The sequence below is a fragment of the Labeo rohita genome, chromosome 7 (assembly GCF_022985175.1).
Source record: "Labeo rohita strain BAU-BD-2019 chromosome 7, IGBB_LRoh.1.0, whole genome shotgun sequence".
NCBI classification, from domain to species: domain Eukaryota; kingdom Metazoa; phylum Chordata; class Actinopteri; order Cypriniformes; family Cyprinidae; genus Labeo; species Labeo rohita.
This window is the reverse complement of record NC_066875.1, coordinates 18326517-18354056: the sequence shown is the minus strand read 5'-3', so window position 1 is coordinate 18354056 and position 27540 is coordinate 18326517. Positions and strand designations below refer to the sequence as shown.

Sequence of the window (27540 nt, the reverse complement as noted above, 5' to 3'; positions counted from 1 at the left end):
AAATATCCCTTTATAGGAATATCAAGATGTTTTATAGAAATAAACAACCCTTAAACCATAAAACAACATTGTAAAATTTTCGGAGAAAAAGGGAAACTGTTTTCATAGCTTAAAGCCAACCTTATAGACAGTAATGATATGGTCTATATTTATGAAATTAAGACAACAAATAGACAAACACCGTGTTCCTCACTGACAGCTAGGATTAAGGAGCATGTTAATGTCATGTTTGTGCGTGCGCATGTGTGTGTGTTGTGTCCTTAGGGAGCTCGCCGGTCCCTCTTGGAGAGGAGGTAGCACTGGATGGTGCGCAGACGATCTTTGGCTGGCCCAAATTCTGGCTGGAGTTTTAGAGTCGACTCGTACCAATGCATGGCCTTCTCAAACTCCTCCTGTAAAGATATAGTAAGGATGTATTAAAAACAGGCATCACTTAACGTGAGTTTAAAACAATGAGAAAAAACACTTACCATAGCTATATAAACATTTGCCAGAGTAAAATGGTTAACCACAAAGTGAGGAGCAATTTCCACTGCCATGCGTGCCACAGTGAGGGCGTCTTCCCATAGCCTTGCATTTTGAAAGATGTTGGCAAGGCTGATGAGAGGCACATCCTAACAGAACAGAAACAAGTAAGGTTTGGTTTTGTACAAGCCAACGGAGCCAATGGAGAAGAACTGTAATAGTAGGAGAATGAGTAGAACCTTCATGTGGTGAGGAGCGTAGTTCAGAGCCTGGCGGAGGCAGTCGATGGCTCGCTTTCCCTGACCTTTCACCCTCCAGTATAATGCTGCCATGCTGGACAAAACCCAGGATGTCTGATTCTAGTGGACATACAATCAAAGATCATTAAATGTAACTATTTATTACTTAGTGATAAATTTTCTATTGAGTTGTTCTCAGCTAGAAAGTATGTTTAACCAGAGGTTGGGTTAACCAAAAAAAAAATTGTCCGTCATTGACGGAATTTTGTTTTTTTTTTAATCAGTGACGGCCGTCCGTCACTTTGACAGATTACACTGAGGGTGATCTATTGTAAACAGTAGCTGTCCAGCTGGTGGTGAGTGCGCTCCAGTGTAACAGCAGAGCACGGGATACAGAACAAAAAGGAAAATGTCACGAATGTTTTCGTATGCGTTTGATTACGCACAGGCGAGTGAACAGAAGCTACAACGATCTGTCACGCCACATTAAAGAGCGCCAAAACGGTATTTATTGCTTGAATTTCCTAATGAAACCGACAGAATTTGCAATCTGAGACTTTGTTTCAAATCTTAAGTAACACAAAGCCTAGCCTATTGATATTTATTGGAAGGAAGGCGCACTGGGTACTGTTCATTCATCAGCTGAAAACAGCATAGACCAAAAGATCGATTGGGATTGAAGAAATCAATGTTGGTTCATTAAAATGAGAATCTACTAAAATAGAGAAATCAATTTTTTTGTTTACCCAGCCCTAGCGTATTGTGTTGTTTTTACACACTGTGACGTGAACAAGAATAAAAAATTAAATGTGTTATTATAATAAAAATATGAAAATTAAAATGAGGGGTAATAATAGATTATGACGGTATTTTTTAGGAAAGCACAACCTCTCGTTTACACACACAGTTATAATTATTAGTTTGAGTTTTTGAATAAAGGAGATACAGCTGTGGCATTCACTCTTTGTTATACATAATACTTTGCAACACAGAATTGTGCTATTTCATTTGAATGTGCGAGACCTCATTAGTAGCTAAAGGTAAATAACCACAAAGTAAAACTAAAGCTACCTGTGCTACAAACCAGTGTGTTTATGATTACAATAATGAATTACTATGATAACAAATACCAGTTTGCATATCAAACAGCGTAACAGACTGTTTTGGTACAGGTAAAACAACTGGAAGTGAATCAAGCTGGAAGCCTCACACATTCAAGATACAAATAGCTTTTTAAAGACAGATAAAAAAGATTTTTTAAATAAATAAATGTATTCAGCAAGGACACATTAAACTAATAAAAAGACAGTAATGATATTTACACTATTATCGAAGATATTTCAATTAAATGAACTGCTTTATATTTATCATAGAATCCTATGGTAAAAAAAAAAAAAAAAAACGTATCATGGTTTCCACAAAAATACTAAGCAGCACAACAGTTTATCATCACATATAATAATAAAATAATCACTGAGCAGCAAATCAGCATATTAGAACGATCTCTGAAGGATCATGTGATACTGAAGACTGGATTAATGGCTGCTGAAAATTCAGCTTTACCTTCACATAAATAAATTACATTTTAAAATACACTGCTGTTCAAAAGTTTAGGATCACTACGATTTTTTGGTGTTTTTTTTTGAAGTCTCTTATGCTCATCAAGGCTGTATTTATTTGATCAAAAATACAGAAAAAAAAATGATACTATTGTGAAATATTATAGCAATTTCTAATATTGGTTTCCTATTTTAATACACTCAAAAATATTATTTATTTCTGTGATGCAGCACTGAATATTCTTCAGCCATTAATCTTGTTAAATCATTCTAATATGCTGATTTATTATCAATTATCAAAGTGTCACAGGTCCCAAAAAAATTAAGCACAACTGTTTCCAACACTGATTTTAAAATAGCATATTAGAATGATTTCTGAAGGACCATATGACACTGAAGACTGGAATAATGATGCTGAAAATTCAGCTTTGCTTCACAGGAATAAATTATATTTTAAAGTATATTAAAATAGAAAACTTATTTTAAATTCCAATAATATTTTTCCTGTATTTTTGATCAAATAAATGCAGCCTTGATAAGTGCAAGAAACCTCTTCAGAATTTCTTAAAAATAAATAAATAAATAAAAATTAAAAAGTACTGTATATCAAAATAGAAAATCACTTTACATTTTTGTGATATTTCACAATATTACTGTTCCTACTATATTTTTGATTAAATAAATACAGTCTTTATGAGCATAAAATGCTTCCTTTATAAACATTACAAAATCTTACCAACCCTAAACTTTTAAAAAAGCAGCATAGGGTCTGTCAATCTAACTTCGCAAAATCCAGACTAGTACTATTTAATTCAGATTATAAAAAGACTAATTGTTTTAACCCAACTAAAGGCAACTTTTAAGTGCATGTGACAACACTTAGTTGTAGTAGTTCCATTCTCACAATAAAAAAAACATTCAGTGTAATACCTTTTCCAACACCTTAGCAATACGTGTTCCCACTTGTTCAAAAGACTGTGAAGGAAATTTATCTTTTCCCAGATTCTGCAACACCTGTGACAGAAGAATGAGGGTGAGACCAGACAAAACAATTGTTCACAAACATCAGAACTTTTCAGATCAGCAGAATCAGTCACGGTTGTAAATAGGTTTAGATATATTTAAAAAAAAATTAAAAAAAAAAAAAAAAAAAAAAAAGCACCTCTCTGAGCTGACTTTCTCCAGTATAGTGAATGCCTCCACGGTTGGCCACTCCGCTCAGATGGTCCAGTGTGTGCATACTGGCGGGGAGATTGGCATTACACACCGGCTCCACTGCAGGCTCCTGAAGCGGTGTGGCAAAGTCTATATGCTCTGTGATACTGTGAGGAGTTCAGAATCATTTGTTAGTGGAAAAGAGCCCACTATGAAAGTATTCCAACAGAATGACTGTAAAAATGATATCCTACTCTATGTTCTTGGCAGACACAGCCAGCCAGGTACTAGCCACAGTTGTGAGGTCCACACGACGTGTGCGCTGACATTCCTCTGGACCGGGCCATCCCAGACTGCTGTAGTCCTTCCACCTCTCTGAAGACACAAAATATTATGATGTCATGGATCTTTTTGCAGCTACAGTACTAGCAGAATCATCTCCGTGTCAGTGTTGTTCTTGTTAGCAAGTTATGTTGTTTTTTTTTTGTGGAAAACATTTCAGGAATTATCTCCATGTAGGGGCCTTCAATGGTGCCCGCGACTTTGAACGTCCAAAATGCAGTTTCAATGCAGCTTCAAAGGGCTTTAAACATCCAATAATGCAGTCATCCGGGTCAACAGAGTTAGGGTACGCCATCTCGTTTTCTCCTCCAACTTTAAAATCGTCCTACATCACTGCCAAAGTACTGACTCAGTGTTTACAAACTGAACATGCAAAGAAGGTCAAACGCACTTTACAAAAAAGGTGATGTAGGATAATTTTGAAGTTGAAGGAGAAAATGAGATGGGAGTTTTTCGGCATACCCTAACTCTGCATTTTTGGACATTTAAAGCCCTTTGAAGCCCTTTTCAACATACCATGTGCATCGCAGAGCTAGACACGACAAGCATTTGAGGTTAAAAAGTTTTTATTTTTTCGTTTCACTGGATAAGACCTTATTCCTTGGCTGGGATCGTTTAGAGCCCTTTAAAGCTGCATGTAAACTGCACTTTGGACGTTCAAACTCACTGCACCACTGAAGTCCACTATATGGAGATAATTCCTGAAATGTTTTCCTCAAAAAACACAAATTCAATACGACTGAAGAAAGAAAGGCATGAACACCTTGGATGACAACGGGGTGAGTACATTATCTGTCAATTTTTGTTCTGGAAGTGAACTTCTTTAAAATGTTGCTTTGGCATCCAAATGAAAGAAAGTTTAAGCTGAGCTAAAATGACTAAGTTAAACAGAAATGTATTTAAACTAGTAATTTTGCTAAAACTAAAATTAAAATATAAAAATAAAAATTAAATATCTAAAATATTAAAGGGATAGTTCACCCCAAAATTACTCCATGATTTACTCACCCACAGGCCATCCTAGGTATATTTGACTTTTTTTCTTTCAGACAAATACAATCTGAGTTATATTAAAAATGTCCTGGCTCCTCCAAGCTTTATAATGGCAGTAAATGGGTGTTGAGATTTCTAGTGCATCCATCCATCATAAAAAGTGCTCCACACAACTCTGGTGGGTTAATAAAGGCCTTCTAAAGCAAATCAATATGTCTGTGTGAGAAAAATATCCATATTTAAAACTTTATAAACAGTAATCTCTAGCTTCCGCTAACTGTCGTACATGCATTCACGAGACAGTGGTGCTCCAGTGAATTTTGAAGGACAAAGGCGTAATAAGCTCCGGTCAGAATATGCTAGTTATGTTAGAACGAAGTTTTGGAAAACCAGTCTCCTCTTGGCTTATAATGAAATCCTCCGACATTTTTTCTTTACAAATCCTTGTTTTGTACTTCTAATTTGTGACTAATTTCTCCACTTCATGACTTCTCACTGGAGCTTACACTATGCCTAAATCCTAAGTCATCCGCTGGAACGTCACTCTTTTGTGAATATACATATAAAAGTTAGCGAAAGCTAGAGATTACAGTTTATAAAGTTTTAAACATGGATATTTTTCTCCCACAAATGCATCGATTCACTTCAGAAGGCTTTTATTAACGCCCCAGAGCTATGTGAATGACTTTTTATGATGGATGGATGCACTATATTGGACATCAAAATCTCAACAGCCATTCACTGCCATTATAAAGCTTGGAAGAGCCAGGACATTTTTTAATATAACTCCTATTGTATTTGTCTGAAAGAAGAAGGTCATACATACTTAGGATGGCCTGAGGGTGAGTAAATCATTGGGTAATTTTCATTTTTGGGTGAACTATCCCTTTAACAACTGTACAAACTGTACAAAATAACAATGCTCTGTGTTGAAAAGCATGTCCTGTTAGAAGTCAGTTCATTCTCAGCACCTGAGGGTCCAGGTGAGGGGATTGTGGGCCCACTGATCTCCAGGATGGAGTTGCTTGCTGCTGATTCACCCTGACGAACATCTCCTTCTCCCACCCAGCCCTCCGAGGTATCAGTTTTGGGCTTTTTCACACGTTTCACCTGGAATGTTATCTGAACAAAATTAAGAGAACAGGAAACCGTTAACGTCTCCCTGATTACAAATACAAAAAAATCTTACATGTTTCAGCAGAAAGACATACCCATTCAGCTCCCTCATCATCCTCACAGTTGCCGAAGCAGGGTCCTCCTGCTCTCGCTCCCATGACCCTGTCGTTTTTCAGCACACGGATGCCCCGTAGGTCCCCTGTCTTCCCATTCATATCCAGAGCCCCCTCAAACGCTCCTATCAGCTCTTCTCTCAAACGCCAGTCCTGCTCCTCTTCCTCCACTCCATCAGTCTTCTGCTCTCGGGCCCTGTCTTGGCCACTTGCCTCCCCTGAACCATTGCTGTCCACAACCACCTCTGCAAAAGACGAGAGGAAATTGAAAGAGGAAAGCTGTGAGAGTGCTGCTTGTTTAGAGTTGAGCAGAAGTCCTTGTTCAGAAGATTTAATTAATTCATTCATTTATTTCCATGTGTGAGGATTGACATCCTCAATCTGGCAATGGCTGTTTGAAAAAAATACTACTGTACTGCATGTATTCTGCCAGCTATTGTTTAAAAATAGTAAGTGAAACAACATGAAATATGAAACAGCATAAAATATGCAACCATAAATATTTAACATAGTACTGTGCTATATTGCTATATCACATGGCCTCACTACACTGTATGTTTAATTTAGTAAGGACAGGACAGTTGCCATTTCAGAACCTTTTTTTTTTTCTTCACATTTTTAAACTAAATCTTGAATAAAAATGTCTTAACTAGGGCTGTCAAATGTAACATATAAAGGCTTAAAATTAAATAAATATGTTTAAGTCCATAAAGCATGGCGAAAGTGACATGTTTCATGTTCACATGTCCTGTGCGTTTTGATGCAGTTTAAGTAATATGCAACCAGTTGGGTTTTTGTATGAAAACTGCAATATTTCAGTTTACTGATAGGTAATATAGGTAAAGCTAACTCTGGCCAGGTACACACTGCAAGTTTCAGGAGTGACAACCGCATTTATAAATCACAGATTCAGTATGTGTAATATAGTAGTATACTTTCCTTTACAAAGGCTGTGCGGACACATTTACAGTTTATTGCACTTCAAAGTGTCTGAAATCCAAGAATTTTAATAGGAATCTACACAATTGGGAATTTCGCATGAGGGCAAAAGATTACCACATGTAGACTTTGCAGCAGGTTCAAGTCTGTTGTGATTTTACCGCGTTTGCCAACCAAAAGTTACTTGGTTTAAAAGTGAATTCTGTGTGAGATGAGCTTAATACATTGCTACAATATTGACAATGGACCTATTTTTCTTGCCAAACATTTGCAGAAATCTTGTTAATGTGATCGCAGATTGATGAGGTCAACAATTCCAGTTCTCAGAACAGATATACAATAGAGACCAAGGCCATGTTCACACAGCAGCACAATACGGTTGTCAGTCCTTAATGCAGCTATGTTCAAATAAATATGGTTATTTACAGGCGTGACAGCTGCATTCTATAAGCTGCATCTCATCTGGAAGGCTGCATCCTCCGGAGGTCGCATAAGAAGGCTGCACACGTCATCAGGGAGATCTCATTTAAAAAAAGTAACCGTTATATTGCAAAGTAAACAAGAAATTATAGTATTTTACACCTCACAAGGAATAACGGTCAATTTTATTGTGGTTACTTTTCTTAAATAAGACATCCTTAATGACGTGTGCAATCTTCAAATGCGACCTCCGGAGGATGCAGCCTTCAAAAATGAGATTCAGCAGAACTCACACCCGTAAATTTTCAGGACTCACAACCACACTTTCAAAAAAAACGCCGTGTGAATGGAACAGGACTGGACAGCTAGCTGTCCGTCATGACATACAGTGCGAGAGAGGGTTTGATGGATGAACTCGTGGCTTGTTGTGTCAGAAATTGATAAGACTTTAAGTTTCATGGACATCGCCATCTTTGATATTATTTGTCACTGTTGCTATGGTTACTGGTAAGAAAATACGGGCTTGACTCCCGTTTCACGTTCATACAGTATTCGAGACACAACAATAAGCTGCTGTGTGAACGGGACATTTTGAGACTCACACCTGTAAGTGCAATTGTCAATCCCAAAAACAGACAGTGTGAACATAGCCCAAAAGTCTGAGACCACGAAACTGAGATTTAAAATTTCATTTAAACCTTGAACCAAAGATTTATTTATTTTAAGCAATATCAAAAAGAAATGCTAAATAAATGACATAAATGAATAATAAAAACTAAAATTAAATAAAAAATACAATTAAATAAAAACTAGGTATTCATTGCTATTCCTAGGTCACTAATGGAATCTTTTGTGACTATGTGCATATGAACAGAAAAATAGAAAAAATAGAAGCTAGTGGTCTCAGGCTCAGACTGAGTCCTCTGAATCTCATGTGAACATCGAAGAGAAAAAGAAGCCTCCATAAGCTTCATTATTAATCTTACTCTCAAAGAGGAGAGAGTCTTCTAAAGCAGACACAGGCATGGCATCAGTGTCCCAGGCCTCCTGCCTGATGCTGCTGGCCGTGTCCCATTCCTCCAGCTCTGTGTCTTCCTCTGTCTCACAGCCAGAGCCAGCTGCACACACACACACACAAAATTCAGCTCACGTGTTGCTTAACTTACATCTACATTCAAATCAATAAAACTGCATTATTTTTATATACGTATAAAAAAAACAGACAGACAAAAAAGGTAGAAACACAAGCCACTTGGACACACATTCATCATTTGGACTGTTGTGTAGGTGAGTATGTTAGTTCAGAAGGGGTTTGCCATATTAATCCCTAAATCAATAGCTCAGAGTTCCCCCAAACGAGAAGAGGACAATGAGTTCATTTTTGTCTGCAGAGCGCAGCGGCATCTAAATAAAGCCTGTGCTATTTTCAGCGCCCTGAATTATTGAGGACACGATTTCGCTATTTCAAAGTCTCTCTCACTCAGAAGAGTGCCAGGGGAGAGACAGCTGAGCTAGAGAAGGGGAGCAGTGCAGGATGCTGAGGAAAAGAGAAAAGGGGAGCAGAAGAGGGAATGGAGCAAACCCAGAATAGAAGATGCAACGGTAAAGAGTCTAAAATTGGCTCAAAGATTACAGTGCCTGGGCTATAAAAAGAGCGCTGAGCATTCTGCCGCTGAGGTTGCAACACCAGGGAGGAGGAAAGAGTGAGTGATGGAGGAAGGTGAAGTGGGGTAGTTGTCAGAAGGGGGGGGGGGGCTCTCAGTTTCAGTGTTGGAAGGGTCTTACAGGTTTATGGAGGAGGCTACTTACATGGACAGGCCTCATGCTGGAGATTGTAAAGGAAGGGGTAAAACTGGAGGCAGCGCATTAGAGGCAGGCTGGCACGACACTGGGAACAGTGAACTGTGAGAGTCAGGGCCCCACGAAACACGGCCAGAGCGCCAGTCAGGTTTCCCTGAGAGAGGTGAACGTTGACCAGACTTAACAGGGTGTGAGGCTGGTGTGAAAAAGAGAGAGAGAAAAAGAGAGAAAGTTTCAGTTAGGTCACATAACATACTTTTGTTTTGATTAAAGGAATAGTTTACACAAAAATTAACATTTATGTTTTCAGGTCATTCAAGATGTTGATAAGCTGGTATTGGAAAAGATTGCCGAAAAATAGCAACACATCACTTGCTCACTAATGGATTCTTTGCAGTGAATGGGTGCCATCAGAATGAGAGCTCAAACAGCTGATTTAAAAAAACAAAAAAACAAAAAATAAGATATTGGCACAAATCCAGTCCATCAATTAATGTCTTTTAAAGTGAACAGCTGCATTTTTGCAATAAACAAATCCCTCTTAAGATATTTTTACTTTAAACAATCACTTCTAAATAAAAATAAATAAATATCCACTGAGTACATAATCCATATTAATCCTTCATCCAGAAAAGAAAGTCCATTCCCTGTTGGCCTTGCATGTACAAATCCAGTGACATATTTATTTAGAACTGTTTTAGATTTAGTGCTTGATTTGTGCATATTTTTCTCCTGATTCAGACAAAATGACCTTTTCACTGGAAAATGCAATATTGTGGATTATGGACTTTAATAGGAATTTAATAGAAAGCTAAACCATGGACTTTATCACAAACATGCAGTTTTTATATTCACAAGACATTAACAGATGGACTAAAATCATGTGGATTACTTATTGTGATGTCTTTATCATCTGTTGGGACCTTCATTCTGACAGCACCCATTCACTGCAGAGGATCCACTGGTGAGCAAGTAATGGTGTAATGGAACAGATTTTGAGAACTTTAGCAATGTAAAAACAAATTGGTAGCAGTTTAGTTTAGGGACTAATGCTCACTATTAACCAACATGCATATTAATAATAATAACATATTATAATAACATATTAATAGCATATTGGCTGTTTATTAGTTCTTATAAAGCACATATTAAAGGAGAAGTTCACTTCCAGAACAAAGATTTACAGATAATTCACTCATCAAGATGTTTGTCTTTCTTCTTCAGTCGTAAAGAAATTGTGTTTTTTGAGGAAAACATTTCAGGATTTCTATCCATATAGTGGACTTTAATGGTGCCCCCAAGTTTGATCCTCCAAAATGCAGTTTAAATGCAGCTTCAAAGGCCTCAAAATGTCTTATCTAAAAGGGTCTTATCGAAACGATCAGTTAAATTATATGTAATTTATATACTTTTTAACCTCAAATGCTCATCTCGTCTAGCTCTGCATGAACTCTGTGTATTCCGGTTTAAAACTCTCATCTCATTTTCTCCTCCAACTTCAAAATCGTCACTGCAGAAGTACCATTCCAATATGTAGGATGATTTTGAAGTTGGAGAAGAAAATGAGATTGGAGTTTTTCGACATACCCTAACTGTCTTCAACTGGAACACACAGAGTTCACACAGAGCTAGACAAGATGAGGATTTGAGGTTAAAAAAAAAAAAAAATTTTTTTTTTTTTTTTTTTTTTTTTTTTTTTAAAGAAAATGACAGATTGTTTCGCCAGATAAAACCCTTCTTTCTCAGCTGGGATCTTTTAGAGCCCTCTGATGCAAACTCAGGGACACCATAGGAGTCCACTATATGGGGAGAAATTCTGAAATGTTTTCCTCAAAAAAACAATTTCTTTATGACTGAAGAAAGAAAGACATGAACATCTTGGATGGCAAGGGGGTGAGTAAATTATCTGTAAATTTTTGTTCTGGAAGTGAACAACTTCGTTAATGTCTTATTCTGCATAACCATATTTTATATCCCTTAATCCTACCCCACACTACTACACTTAACAACTACCTAAGTATTAGTAAACTGAAAATTAGGAGTTTACCGAGTCCAAAGTCGTAGTTAATAAAATGAGTTAGTGAGAACTGGTCCACAAACTAAAGTGTGAACACAAAATTAACTACATCCTGGATAGCCTGAGGATGAGTACATTTTTTGAGCAAATTTTCATTTTTGTGTAAAATAAATGTATACTTTCCACTGTCAATTCAACCTGTTAGTGCGATCAGTTTTAAAGAAAATGAGGTGAAAAATGAATGCCCTCTGACCTGTACATAAAAGACGAATCTAACCCCCGGTTTCATAGACATGGCTTAAGCCTAGTCCCAGACTAAAATGTAAGTCTGAGCTGTTTCAGCTGAAAGAAACTTGCACTGACCGCTCTTAAAAAAGAAGTCCACTTCCAGAACAAAGATTTACAGATAACGTACTCACCCCCTTGTCAGCCAAGATGTTCATGTCTTTCTTTCTTTAGTCATAAAAAAAATTATGTTTTTTGAGAAAAACATTTCAGCATTTTTCTCATTATAGTGGACTGATATGGTGCCCCGAGTTTGAACTTCCAAAATGCAGTTTCAATGCGGCTTTAAACGATCCTAGCCGAGGAAGAAGGGTCTTATCTAGCGAAATGATTGGCTATTTTCATAAAAATAATACGATTTATTTACTTTTTTTTTTTATCTCAAACGCTCGTCTCGTCTTACTCTGCCTGTACTGTTTTTGTTCCGGTTCATGACAGTTTTGACAGGTATGTCGAAAAACTCCCATCTCATGTTCTCCCTCAACTTCTAAATGGTCCTATATCACTGTTTTACCTTTTTTGTTAAGGGTGTTTGATCTTTGCATGTTCACCTTGCATAGACTGGGTCGGTAGTTCTGCAGCGATGTAGGATGATTTTGAAATCATTTTTGAAGTTAAGGGAGACTGGAGTTTTTTGACATACCCTAACTGTCTTGAACCGGAAAAAAACAGAGTTCAGGGAAAGTAAGACAAGATGAGAATTTGACATTAAAAAGTACATAAATTGTATTATTTTTATGCAAATAACAGATCGTTCGCTAGATACGACCCTTTTTTATTGGCTGGGATTGTTTACAACCACATCTGGGATCATTTGAAGCTGCATTTAAACTGCTTTTTTAAAGTTCAAAATTGGTGCACCATATCAGTCCATTATATGGAGAAAAATGCTGAAATGTTTTCCTTGAAAAACATAATTTCTTTATGACTGAAGAAAGAAAGACATGAACATCTTGGATGACAAGAGGGTGAGTACATTATGTGTGAATCTTTGTTTTGGAAGTGGACTTCTCCTTTAAGAGAGATTGACTAATACTGTAACAAAAAAAACAACAAAAAAAACTACTTCTGTCTTCTAGAAAGAAATAAAGCAGACAGGACATGTCTAGTGTGCATCTGTTCATTTGCACACTATCAAACAAAGTACAGTTTGAAAGGCTATGTGTTCAGCTGTATGCATACATTAAGTGTGATGCAGGTGTAAATATTAGGACACCATGTAAACACCCACTAAATCTAACTCACCAAGATTGTCAAACTTGTCTGAGCTGATTGCTACAGACTGTATGCCAATGACAGCGTTATAATCAAAGATAATTAACAATATATTGCCATATCTCTTTAAAAGATTTCATCTATCAATAGTGCATTGAGATTCTTGGGTTTTTCTTTGCAAATATTGATATGTTTAATTGCAAATAATTAATAAGCAAATCATGTAATTAATATGATCAGATATTTTAACTAATTTACAGCCCTAGTTAACACCATTGTATGTTTGACATTTAAACTCTTCTACGGCATCAGAGAAATATGTCCATGGGTGTTCATGTGGGTGGAATGTCAAAATAAGATTGTATTCACCATTGTAATCAGTAAGCTGTCTACACTGCAAACACTGCAACCTAGTTATGTAATCACTTACAATGTAAACTGGGTAAAAGTAGTGATAAAGTCCGGGGTGTGGTGTTCAACAGTTTCCCTTACAGGTCAGTGTGAGTGCATACCTCTGAGCGGTTGATCTGCAGGGCCTGCTGCAGCAGCTCATGGGCCTCTTCATGCAGGCCGTAGTGCAGCAGCAGATTGGCAGTGTTGACCAGAGGCATGTCTCTGTGCTGAGGAGGGGCAGAATGGAGCGCCTGACGTAGACACGCCAAAGCTTGTGTGCCATTTCCTTTAGCACGCCAGAAAAGACCTGCTTCATTCTGCATCATCCATCGCGGCCCACTCATCTGAGATAAAGAGACGTAACATTTGATCTTTCGTAAAGCTTTTGTTTTTACTATCACAATCATAGTTTTATACAAAAATATTGCAAGGAGACAATCTAATAACTAATTATGAACAGCTAACAATTTCAAAGATGTCAATCCAAACAAAAATTAAACATCTGTCATTACGTACTCAATAATGATTTTTCAGTGACACAAAAAAATATATTTTCGCAAAAAAAAGAGAATGTGCTGTTCAGACAATAAATGGCCAAATCAGCATAATAAAACTACTACTTTATTTTTTGAAAGAAATTAATATTTTTAATCTGCGAGGATGCATAAAAATACAAAAGCCCATTTTCTCCACAGAATTAAAAAAAAAATTAATTGCGAGTCTATCAGAATTGTGAGATATAAATTGACAATTGTGAATTGCAAGAATTTTTTTCAGTGGTGGAAACGGGCTTCCATATAATCAAATTGTCAGTAAAAACTTGCACTGTTACAAAAGATTTTGATTTCTAGTTTCTACTTATCTAAAAAAAGCTGAAAAAAACTTTGAGCATCAAATCAGCATTAGAGCCATTTGAAGAATCCGAAAGATCAAATGACACTAACAACTGGTGTAATGGCTGTGATTACATTTTACAAATTTACAATTCTTTTACAACTCTCATATGGCTTCTGAACACATATCATTTACACTACAACACACAAGTCAATGACTTTCATGGTGCACTTAGAGTGCTTTGTATATAGTCACTATGAAAGTCCATAGTCTATCAATGTTGTATAGAAATATATATATTATACAAATTTTATTTGGAAAGTTACTGATTCTTCAATTCCATCTGTACTTTACACTTCTCCATTACAGTTTTCCATAAAATCCACACTATCCATCCTTACATAATTTGTCCTTTTTTTTTTTTATTTTTATAATCTTATTAATTAAAATCTTCAATATGCAATTCATATAATTTGGTGCTCCATTATCTACAAAGACCAAATAGTGCAAATGCTAATGTACTCAACATGAGCCACATGTAGCCATTATTAATTTACCTTATCCAGAGCCTGAGCAATCAGTGCTCCAGTTTGATCCAAACTCTTCCCACCACTGCGCTTCAGCAACACCTGCATAAAACACACACACACACACACACACACACACACACACAGAATGACTCACCTGAGAAAATACAACACTCCCACATACTAAATACCTCTCCCTGCTTCATCTGCACAAATAGCCCAGGTAAGCTAAGGGTGTGGTACAGAAGTCCTTCAGACAGACAGTGTTGCGTAAGCTGGCTTATACCTCAGCAGCATGTCGGTCAGGCAGCTCCTTCTCTAAGGCCCAGGCCAGAGAGTCCAGTGGGTCTCTAGCAGTGACAAGATTCTTCAAGCTGCAATCTGGAGTCTTTGTTGATGGTGGAGGACTTTTGCTCTCCAAGAGGATATTCAGAGCCCTGGTAACACGACAAACGTAACAAAGTGACGTGTTACATGTTACAAGGATTGAGTCTATGATTCTGTGACTGTATACTGTATGTAACATTAGGTGTTTATGTCACAGTGTCACGTCTTACTTAAAACTGCGGGATTCAGGGGGCAGGTAATAGGTGGGAAGTAGGTGCACAGGAGGAATCGTGGGGAATCGCTGTGCACAGTCTGACCTCCTAGGCCACAGCACCGTATGACTTTCCTGTTCACACACAAACAGAATGTTTAAAATATGTAGGATAATATAGATAATACAAAAATTATTTGTTTCAGTGGCAACACTATTAATGCCAAAATGAATCTGTGTATTTTGAGTAATCAATAGACAAAACCACAATTAAACAATTAGAAGTTATGCAAATACTTCATTGACAAAATATCTCCACATAAACCTGATCATGCAGACCAAACTGAGTTGTAGGGACTTGAAACTTGGAAGGATGGTAGTACTTACACCGTCTACAACGTCACCAAGGTTTGCCCCAATCAGCCTAACGAGGGTGCTATAGCGATCAAAAGTACGAAATCGCTCATAACTCCTAAACCGTTCATCGCAGGCTCAAGTGTCTTATGTTGTTGGAATCCTTGGCTTTTAGTAAAATGGCTATAACTTTTATAACTATAACTGTTCTCACAACGCCAAACGCACAATGCATATGAGCTGAATCCGAGGTCACAAAAAAAAAAAAAAAAAAAAAATTGTATAGTTTGGCCACTTGGTGGCACTAGAAGAAGGAAAAAGCATAAAAACAGCCATAACTATGCACCCGTTTGTCCTATCACCATGAAATCAGTATGCACGGTCTTGGTTCTAAGTGCCACATGTGTCTATAAGTACATTTGCGTATCTCCAAAAACATGGCCACATGGCCGATGAACTTTGAGCACCTATTAGATCAGGTTAATAGAGGTCGATCAAACAAACAAAAAAACTCAGTGGGCCTGTCTGACTCAACGTTTTAGTAAGACCTGGCCACAGCTGGCGCTGTAAGTGTCATAAATGTTAAAACACATTTCTATTTTAAATGACCTGGATTTAACAAAAATGCTTTTTTATCAGGCTTGATAAAAAATACGCAATGTCTTTTTAATATGTGCTTAAATGCCATAAAGCACTTGAACCACCGTAATCACTGCTTGCAGCTATATTTAAAATTATGCTTGCATGATTTTTCCGAATTATTAAACTGAAATATTCCAAGATAATTAGTTAACTACATTTTATGTTCAAACTTTCCACCATTTTGAGTGCTTGCATTGAAATGGTCAGGTGGTCAGAACTCCTGTATAATTCAAGTTTAATTACGAGCCTGACTAGGATATAAACACAAACTCAAATTCTCATAATTGCAATAATTCAAACACGGCATGAACACATTTATACTGTGTTTTAACATACACAAACAACATGTCATATGTACATAAATATGGCACAAAATAAATACATCCCATAAATATGCCAAAAATTAGTCCAACATGGAATCTGTGTCTGCAGAACTTATTAAGGGGACTCTTTCAACCATTATTTCATGCATATGTGTAAAAGTGCCCCTATTATGCCATTTTGAACATTGCCTTTCATGCAGTGTGTAATGTAGCTGTATGTGAATGTAAACAATCTGCAAAGTGTAAAGCCCAAAATACATCCAAAATAAAGTTATTGTCTCTCAAAACAGCCAGAATGTGTCGTTATAATTTTTAATGTTTGAATTGAAACTGTATGAACTAGAGTTTAGACCTACTCACCTTGTTATTATCTGATTTATTTATTTATTTAATCAATTTATTTATTTATTTGTTTATTTATTGGAAATAACTAAATAAATAACTACAAAACTAAATAAATAAATAAATAAATGTCCTGCTTGCACTTTTTAATGGCAGAGAATCATGACTTTCACTTTTTTTTTTTTTTAATGTGCCATCAAACCCTGTCAACTAATGCAAAGCATAAGTAAATTTTTGTCTACATAGAAGAAAGCCCTGTATAGGCTCTGCCCCAGTACGGGTTGTGTCGAGCCATCGTTACTGTGGTTGTTTGATGAGAAAAAGTTTAAATGTAGTTTCAATAAACATGTTTATTGCACAGTGTTTCCCTTGCTATTATATTATGGGGGCTGGCACCCCAGCGCCCCCCTAAAAGGTCAAATAAAATTTACTTTCTATATAGCGCCAGATTACAACAGAGGTCATTTAAGGTTACCTTTTGCTATAGAACAGGTCTATACCTTGTTCTTTTATTAAACAAACAAAATAGTTTTATGTTATTTATCTTATTTACACAACGGCATGTCATTTCTGTCTCTACGTGGATGTGCGTCTACAATTTCTCTGCGAATACGCTGAAGGGATCGCGGAGTCAATTAATAAAAACGGATTTACTCTGTAGCGCCAAATGCCGTGGAATTTGTCAATTTTTTGATGAATAAATTAAAAGTAGGTCTCTCACTTAATTTGAATCGAGATATAGACTAGTGTCTGTAAATATTAAAACGCAAAAAGACGGTTTAGATATGAATCCTCCATGCTCCGCTTGGCTCTGTATGAATGAATGGCGGAGACGCGATTTTGTTTACTAGACAAACAGTGAAGCACAATTGGGTGAGGCTCGCGGTGCTTTTCGGCCTTTGGGTCTCATTATATGACGACATAAACACATGAACTTCATCTCCAGAGCTGCTGTGAGAGTCACTTCATGTGAATTTTACCATTTCATTTAAGAAAATTTGCATCATATCATAGTGTATACACACAAAAACCAACCGTCAACCTGTCAAAATAAACGTACGCTTTAACATGTAACAAATGTATTAGTCTTGTATTACTTTAGTACAGTATAACATAGGTCTTTATATATTCCTATTTTTGGCAAATTAAAAAACAAAACAAAACAATTAAATGCTAAAAAAAAAATTAACAGATAAACAAGATTAACCACCTGACTGTAGAAAAACATTCTACAATTATTATTACACTTTTTAAACAGAATATTCACACAATTTCTCTTCCATGTATTAATTTTAACAGATAAACCCCTGTTTGTTTGGCAACAAATAAAAGGGTTTAATTTTCATTTAATTAAAAAGAAATGTTTAATGCCTTAATTAATTATCAGAAAAATTAAAACACACAAGAACTTCTGAAAAAAAGAATAGAAAACGTTTGTAGGGCTCTATTGTTCAAAATGTTGAAATTTAGATATTTTGGCCTTTTTTTTTTTACTGAAATAAATGTACAGAGAGTAAAGAGTAAAGTAACTGTTACCGAAAAAAGTAACGTACCATTGGTACAGCCACTGGTAAAAATGGCATAACAGAGGCACCTTAATTAAAAATGTAGGCTAATTCCATTGTTTTCAACTAACAATAAGACAAAAAAAAAAAATAAATTAAAAAAAAAAAAAACAACAGCACACTCTTACATCAGTGGAGGTGATCTCCTTGTCCCAGTGGGCTGCAGGTTCCCGTCCTAAGGACACTGTGTAGGACTGCTGAGGACTGTGACTCTCATTCACACTCAGCTCGGACACCAGAGCAACACTGCTGGCTATTGATACCTCCTCACCAAACTACAAACACACACACATACACAACGTCAGAGAAAGAGGAGACTTGACACTTCAGCAATACAGCAAAAAGTAGTACTGTTATACTATATACCAACAACATTACTGCGTGTAAAGTATTGCTTTCATACAACTATTTTATAAACAAGTTAGTTTTAGCTACTCAGTTAATGTTGAAATTTTGCTCCGCCCACAAGCAGTTTGCAAGCAGACAAAGTAGGGGTAAAGTGGACACGCAAACACAAACAATATGTTCCACTACTGTTACACAAAAACACTTCTGAAACACTGCTTGTCCACTGAAATGTATGGACTGGGATTACTGCAGACCACTGCTTCTCAAGCAGAAGGCCAAGGTCCACTAGGGGGCCTCTGCAAACTTCTAGGGGGCCAATCAGGATTCAAGGATTCAAGCAGTGAAATAAGACACAACAACTAAAGATCAAGATATTTCTTATTTGAATTCACTAATTTTAGTCACGTAAGTTAATATAAATTTTACTGTGTAGAAATCGAGTAAACAGTATTTTTTATTCTAAACTGCTTCAATGTTTAGTCTCATTATTAACACACAGAAAGCAAAATAATTCAAACAGTGTGTTTTAAGTTTCACCTGAATATAGTGGACATTTTCAAACAGTTCTCCACGGTGATAGCGTACAGGTAAGTCAAACGGACAGTGCAGGGTGAACTTCTGCTGCCCCATATGACACATTTGGTGATTTCCTGAAACAAAACAATGAAGTCCTGTTATACGCATTCGTGCGAGCAACAGTGGAAGAAAACAAACGTGACGCCAACAAGATCTGGCAGGCTTGCGAAACTTGTTTATCCAGTATATTGCGCAATCTTATTTAGGACCTTTTTGTGGGTCTATGCTACAGAAACTGTATGACTGGAGTTGAAAGGTAAACATGCAGTCTAACCGAGTTGGGCTTCTTTAGCCATTTGGGTCTCATGGATGATATTTCGCAGGATCTGCTCTTCCTGAATGAGCTTGTGCTTGTCCAGCATCTCCTGCTGCCGCAGGTAATGATCATGCTGCTTCTGGTACTCCTTCAGTTCATTCAGAGTGCGCTGCAAAGACCTGGACAAAGAGCGAGAGAAGATTCAATCAAACCTCTAGTGTAAAAACATCATCATTTAATGTCTATTACGAATTTCGCTACAAAAAATTGCTAAATAGTCCTAAAATAAATCTCAATAACTTGGAACCCCCTGATGGATAAAACAGAGCATTCTGTATAAAACCAAATGTTTGGCCGGTAATAACATATCTATAAGAAGCATATTAATGTACACTTCAAGTTTTAAAAATGTTTTTAAGTCTTTTACAAATCACAAAAGGCCATTAGTTCATTCTTCATTACTTTAGAAATCATTCTAATTTATTTGGTGCTCAAGAAACATTTATTATTATATAGTAAGAAAAAACAGTACTTGTTTAAAATAGAAATCTTTTAGAAAAATTAATGTCTTTACTGTCATTTTTGATCATTTAATGCATCCTTGCAGAATAAAATGATTAAAATATAAAATTTATTTCAAATAATGCTTACATTGCAAAGCCAATAAAATAATCATCATTGGTATCGAGTCATTTACTTGTACATTTACTTTAGTTTCTTTACATTGGTTACCTGTTTATTTTAGGATTGATTTTAAAATTCTTTTATTGACATATAAAGCTTTGCTACCCATGTACTTAGCTGAGCTTCTAAGACTGTACGAAACAAGGAGACGTCTTAGATCTTCTTTTAACGAACTGCTAAAGGAGATTTTGCAGTGAGGGCTCCAAAACTATGGAATAGTTTGCCATTGGATATTAGATCATCTGAATATGTGTCTGTTTTTAAATATTGACTGAAAACATACTTTTGGGTATTTTGGGTTTGATCATTTTGCTTCTTCATATATTGTGTATAGCTCTTCATGAATGTTTTTATATTGTGTAAAGCACTTTGTGTGTTGTAGCTTTAAGAGTGCTACATAAATATAATTTCTTAAATTTTATTTTAAATTATTATTATTTCAATGTGTGAGGCACAATGAATTTTAACTTCTTAACTTGATGTTGTATTTTATTTGATGTACGTTTCTACTTTTCTTCATAAAATCAGGTTAAGATCAAACTATATGATATGATTGGTACCCCTCCTGTAGTACAACCCTGCTAAAGACCCCTGCAATGATCCAAAATGAATTCCTCATCAATAAATAAACAAAGGGGAAGTTCTCCGCAGAAATACGCCATCATTGAAGGAACAAGAGCCACTCAATACCAGGAACAAGGCTACTCTATACTCAAATGGTTTTCTTAATGAGACACAGAGTAATTGCACAGAAAAAGGGAGTCAAGAGTCAAAGTCCCAACAGTCAATGAGAAAACAAATGGTCTGCGTTACCGGTGTTGAGCCTCGAGCCGCTGCTCCAGCTTCTGCTGACAGAGAACGGCATGTTTCCTCCTCAGGGCCTGCTCAAAGCCTGGCTGAGCCTGCAGGGCCTGCTCATAGCACAGCACGGAGTGATTATACTCCCCCAACATCTACCAGAGAGACGGGAGGAAGAGACAGAGACACAAGGAAGTGAGTGTCATTTGATATAAGGAAATCAGATACTAAAGAAAAACTGCCATTTCCTGTCCAGGAGAAAGTGTATGTGCACAGAAGATCATGAGGATTATGATCAAAAATGTATTTTCAGAAGCCACCCCTTCTTCAAAATGCTGCACTCACAGCGTAAATGTTGCCCAGGGTGTAATGGCTGGTTAGGAGATCGGTGGTGAGATCCAGAGCTGCGTGGGCGAGAATGGCGGCGTCAGCCGAGAAATGTGCTCTGTGGAGTATGTTTGCCATATTGATGAGAGCAACATCTTTGTGTTGCCTGCAAAAAAAGAGGAAATACATTCAAATTTATGTAAAACAAGATGTCAGAACTTATGCAAGTCTTTGTGCAGGTGACGAAACGCTGATTTTGTTGCTGATATGCTATTTCCACTATACATCTGCCATTTGTACCCATGTGTCATTTCAACTTTACCTTGGAGAAAAATGGAGGGCACGGACCACACAGTCCACAGCTCGCCTGGGTTCATTCTTCATCCGCCAGTAGAAGGAGGCCAAGTTATAAAGCACCCATGAAGAGGAATTCTTAGAAAGTGAGAAAAGGACAGTCAGTCGTTAATCTTGAGAAATGACAACTTCAGCTGACTTCTGCTTTATCTACAAGCCTTAAAAAACTGCAACTGTAAAGAAAAACAAAGTTCCCACATATTCCCACTAATACATTTTGATTTTTTCCAGTTAATCATGAGTACAACTACTAGACTGACATTTTTATCTCAGGTACTGATCCTAGGAATTAATAAATTAAAACAATTATTTGTATTAATAACTTAAATTAGACGCTGATATATGGCCGATATAAAAATACTACTTTGTCTAAATAAATTAAAATATAAAAACACAAAATGACCATTTCATACCGTGTACATTATAAAAAAATGGATATTAATTGAAAGTTGCTAAATTTAACTGTTATTAAATTATTAGTGTTATTAAAGACTTAAGGTCCTTGCACATTGTGTCAATAATGTTTACACACCGCTTTCAAAACTTTCATCCACCATAAAATAAATTGGATCGGGTTCAATTTTCTGATTTTCCCATCCGTAGCAAGCATTTTGAGAGATGTTTTGACAATTCAGAGCCACCATGACGTTCTGTGCGTGACGAATTTTGATGAATACGAAAACGCATGCAAAGTTTTCACACTCAGTGTGCAAGGACCTTAACTTAAGGAGGACTAACTTAAGGGTGTCATCGGATGCCCATTTTCCACAAGTTGATATGATTCTTTAGGGTCTTAATGAAAAGTCTCTAATATACTTTGATTAAAAATTCTCAATGGTTTTGTAAAACAACACCCTTTTTACCTTGTCAAAATGAGCTCTGCAAAAATCACTTCTTTCTAAGGCGTTGTTCCTTTAAATGCAAATGAGCTCTGCTCACCCCGCCCCTCTCTTCTCTCTGTGGAGTGACGAGTCTGTTTACATTAGCTGCGTTTAGCCGCTAAACTTGCTAACTAGCACATTATTAGGAAAGACGATCGCAAAAATTCATAAAAAACCCCTTATACTCACTTCTGCTGTAAGTGAAGCTGGATCACGAATGATTTGCGCGAACATAGACGGATATATGTAGATCGGGAGGAGTATTCCCTTCACAAACAAACGTAATCTACTGTATCTTCAGCAGCTCAGATGTCGGGAGTAAATGACAACCACTATGTTCATTATTACATCCAGCAACACAACACCTCAATCGCTCGAGCAGAAGGCGGACTGTTACAACTAATCTAAGGTAAGACGCTCATGTCAATCAACTATCATGGGCGTGGCCTCTGTTGATGTGACGCAACAGCGACAGGTATCTGAGAATGGCTCGATTTGAAAAAGGGAATATTATTTTTACAGATTATTTAAAAATCACTCCATGGATTTTTATCATTATAGGTAGTTTTGTACATACACTGTCAACACATATTAATATTCAAACAGCATGTAAAAGTGAACTTAGCATCCGATGACCCCATTAAGTGACCGTTAGATGATGGCAAATTAACGTAAGAGCATTTTACTTTCTTTTGAGAAAAATAAACAGAAACTTAAAGGTCTTCACAGCAACCCATCAAAATGAAGGTCTGGTTTAACTTGAAGAAACAGTGACAGAAATATATTGCTTAATGTAATGATAGTGCTACTACTAATAAAAAATATATTATTATTTACCAGAATTTATTTACTAGAAAAATCTAATTACACAACACAGTATTTCTAAAAAATAAAATAATAATAAATTAATCTTTTATCAAATCAATTATTTAGAGATTATTTAATTAATTAATTAACTATTTTATTATTAATTATTTAGAGAAAAATTATTTACAATAAAATATCTTGTATTAGTCAATATATCCAATATTAACAGAAACCGATATAAATAAAAACTCTAATACAGTGTCTTACAAAGTATTGTACTGATATATCTTGCATCATTAAAAATTCCTGACATTTAATGTGGTGAGAAAAAGGACTTGGCTTTCTAAACAAAGATGCTCAAAGTAAAGCACTTTATGCGGCATAAAAATCTTTATTCGCTTTAATTTCACAAAGACGCCTTAGTGATTCAAAGCTACTAAAGCTTCATATGTTTCTAATAAAGTTCGTTATTGTCCATATTGATGCTCAGTTTGCACCTTATGAAGCACAACATTATTACATTAGAGGAGAACATAACTAAAGAAAATACCAGACTCCCTCAGGCCTAGACATCACAACTGCAACATTTTAAAGTTTTCAATGACTCTGAGAACCCAGAACTTTATAAATCAAGCAACTTACTTTTAGAAGGGCCTGGTGTATCCTATGCCCAACCTCATCCACACTCTGTCCCAGCTTAAGAGACAGGGAGGTAAAGATTGGGTCATCCTTTGAAAGCAGGGGTGATGTTAAGTTTACCTTCTCTTGTACACCCTGAGACACACACACACACAAAAAAAAAAAACAATCAGCATGACATGAGCCCATGTTAGAGATTAAAGTTTCTATTTTTTAAATGCATGTTATAAATTTTACTGTGATCAATTTATTAATTAATTTATTTTAAAATTAAAATGTTTATTTTTAAAACAGTTATATTTTTTTTTTTATATAACGTTCAATCAAAATGACATAACCTTCTTTGAACAATTATGATGTTTTCAATGTTTTTGAAAAAAAGTTTCTTATGTTCACCAAGACTGCATTTATTTCATAACAAATGTATATAAATCTGTATGCAAGAATGATTTCTGAAAGATCACGTCTGCTAAATGGCTACCAAAAACCACAGGAATAAATTACATTTTAAATTACATCAAAACTAAAAATACATAAAAATTAAATTAAACATTAAATTGTAATAACACTTCACATTCTTACTGTTTTACTGTATTTTTGATCAAATAAATGCAGGCTTGATGAGCATTAAAAACATAAATAAATAAATACAATTTAAAACGTAAACTTAAAGCGCTCAAAATACTCACCCTGAGGTGCTGAAAAGCATGAATGCTATAAGGGAGGTCGAGAATTTTAGCGCAGTCAGGTTTTTCCAGGTCTGGAGGTAGAGGTGACATCTGATCCAAAAATTCCTCTGGACTATCAAACCGCAACAATAAAACCAGAATGAAGTATTTGATAATGAAAACATTACATAACATATTTCTTCCATAACCAAAACAAACAAAACACTCACTTTATGTCTTTGCTCTCCAGGGATATAAAAGTGCCGTCGTAGAGATCCAAATCACCCAGAGGAACTTTAGCTGTGACACAGTCAGCATCTTCTTTATAATGTCGCTGCTCTAAACCAGTATCCCGGTCCTCGTTCTCTTCAATGTGAATCTTCTGAGCAACTAGTTGCTTCTGCAAAATGTACAAGAACTCAGCGTCAGACAAGTGTTCAGAGAAGCATACCTTCACTTCTAGAGCTGCCTTCTTAAAGACAAAGTACATTGAAAAAGATCCGTTTAGGCTATGATGAATGTGAGGCTTAACATCACCTCTAACTTCTTGAGGTAGTTCACACGAGTCTCTTGTTGCATGAAAAGAACTAAATGGTGGGGATGTTTCAAGTTAAGAGGAGAATCCACCTGAAAACGAAAGGGAGCATGAAAAAGGCAAAAGCAAAGGGAAAATCAATGCACACACATGCTTTAAGCAAAGACTCGCTATCTGACATTCATCAGGTCAGAGGTTAGAAGACATCAAGAAGCCAAATCAGGCTGATGATTTGGACAGTATTATTAAATCACCACACACTAGTGCGCTGTTGATAAGCAGCAGACAGCTGTCAACACTTGAGATCGACACACGCATCTGGCTGACAGCTGTATAAAGCAATGTTAGTGAGTAACAATCAGATTAGGAAGTTATTGTTGAGAAACGTAAAATCTGGTCTTGTAAATATGATCTAGAGAGCGATGGAGTGACTAAACAAGACACAGGCGCGTACCTGCTGTTGGATTTTGCCGTCCTCCGTCACCACCCAGTGCGTCGTGGCTCGCACGGGCTCGGCCAACAGTATACAGATAAAAATGAACGCCGGTCCTCGGACGGAAGGGCTCCAGACGCGTTTATTAATGGAATGATTGCCTATTCTGTGGCTCTTGTCATCCGCCATCTTTTTACCGTCTGTCCATTCGACCCTAAAGGTTCGCGTCATTCACCACAAATCTGCTTCCGGGTTACTGAATGACCCCGCCTCTCCGCATAACCCAAATATTCCCCAAACTGATATTGTTTTGTCACCACTATTAAAGAATATATCATCAGAACAATTACATAAATAAAATGACTAATGTTATGCCGTTTTAGTAAAACGCTTGTTGCAAACTAAACATGTTATAGTCGAGGTTTACGCTACTATATCCATTCTATATTCTCCTCATGTTTAGTCAGAGAAAACGAACATATTTCATAATTAAAAACCCAGAATAGAAAAAGTGAATAAAACTCCATATAATTATATATAAAACTGTATATAATTACACACATTTTGGAAGCATTGTTTTATTTAAAGATTCAATACAATGTACCCACTATATAATATCACAACTAAATTGACTTATCAATACAAAGTTGGGGTTTATATATACGATATTGCATAAGACTGTTTATTTGGAAAAATCCAAATAATTGCATATTTTGTACACCTTTTTACTTCTATGAACGCAGACTTATTTTATGTCTAGATCTAGTTTAAGACTCACAACTTAAAATCTTTAATCTTTTTGCAACCATAATTTTTTCCCAACTAATCTGTTTTCTATTCAAAGACAAGTCATGGCAATAGTAAGGCCTTCTATTATAGTTGCTGTTATTATTATCCGTTTTTTAAATATGCTGTTTTTTTATGAGTTGCTAACAAATTGCTTAAAAAGAGCAACAGCTGGATGTGAATTTGCATGCTTGAGTAATAACAACTGCCTAAATCCATAAATTAAATAGAAACTTGTTTGAAATAGAACAACACAGAACTCAAGATTTAAACATCTTGTACAGTGCCCTCCACTAATATTGGCACCCTTGGTAAATATGAGCAAAGGTGGCTGTAAGAATAAATCTGCATTGTTTATCCTTTTAATCTTTCATTCAAAAAATTCACAATATTCTAACCTGTCGTTTAAGTAAAACCATGGAAAGCAGGGGGAAAATCTCTTTATGAAATAAATGTTTTTCTGTAGTTCATGTTGACCACAATTATTGGCACCCAATTATTGCAATGTCCTTTATTCAAGATAACAGCTCTGTGTTTTCTTCTTTAATGCCTGAAGAGTTTGGAGAACACCTGACAAGAGATCAGAGACCATTCCTTCATACAGAAACTCTTCAGATCCTTTAGTTTCCCAGCTCCATGCTGGTGCTTCTTCTCTTCATTTTTGTGTTGATTTTGATGTTTGATTTGGATCACTGTCCTGATGGAAGATCCAACAGCTCATTATAGAACTTCTAACAGGTGCAGTCAGGTTTACATTTTTTATCTGTTGGTATTTGCTAGAATCCATGGTGCCATGTATCTGAACAAGATGTTCAGGACCTCTGGCAGGAAAATAAGCCCACAACATTAAAGATCCAGCAGTATATTTAACCGTGGGCATGGGGTACTTTTTGTACCAAACCTATCTTGAGTGTTTGCTGCCAGAAAGCTCTTTTTTTAGTTTCATCTGACCACAGAAGCCAGTTTGAAGTTCAAGTTGTGTCTGACAACTGAATATGCTGGAGTTTGTTTTTGGATGAGCAAGGAGGATTTTTCTTAAAACCCTCCTGAACAACATGTGGTGACAGCGCTGTTTGAATTTTTTTTTTAGTCTTTTGGCCCCAAGACTCAACTAATCTCTGCAATTCTCCTACTGTGATCCTTGGAGAGTCTTTGGACACTTAAACTCTCCTCCTCACCATGCATTAGGACGATATAGACACACATCCTTTTCCAGGCAGATTTGTAACATCTTTAGTTGATTGGAATTCTTAATTATTGTCCTAATGATGG

The 27540-nt window shown here is 36.3% G+C and overlaps 1 protein-coding gene across 1 annotated transcript; it reads right to left on the bottom strand.

Moving 5' to 3' along the window:
* Positions 1–230: 230 nt before the first annotated feature.
* On the bottom strand, positions 231–25727 carry ttc17 (tetratricopeptide repeat domain 17). Its single transcript, XM_051115182.1, has 25 exons — positions 25504–25727; positions 25052–25141; positions 24745–24914; positions 24536–24647; positions 23850–23981; positions 21488–21597; positions 21184–21331; positions 20854–20993; positions 19375–19535; positions 19062–19174; positions 18305–18451; positions 14970–15085; positions 14699–14849; positions 14443–14514; positions 13171–13395; positions 9151–9337; positions 8328–8459; positions 5965–6227; positions 5725–5875; positions 3673–3793; positions 3426–3585; positions 3194–3277; positions 705–824; positions 471–614; positions 231–392 (listed from the first exon to the last, which is right to left on the bottom strand). The coding sequence occupies exons 1-25, from the start codon at positions 25711–25713 to the stop codon at positions 261–263; spliced, it is 3591 nt and encodes a 1196-aa protein (XP_050971139.1). The 5' UTR covers positions 25714–25727; the 3' UTR covers positions 231–260.
* Positions 25728–27540: the final 1813 nt, after the last annotated feature.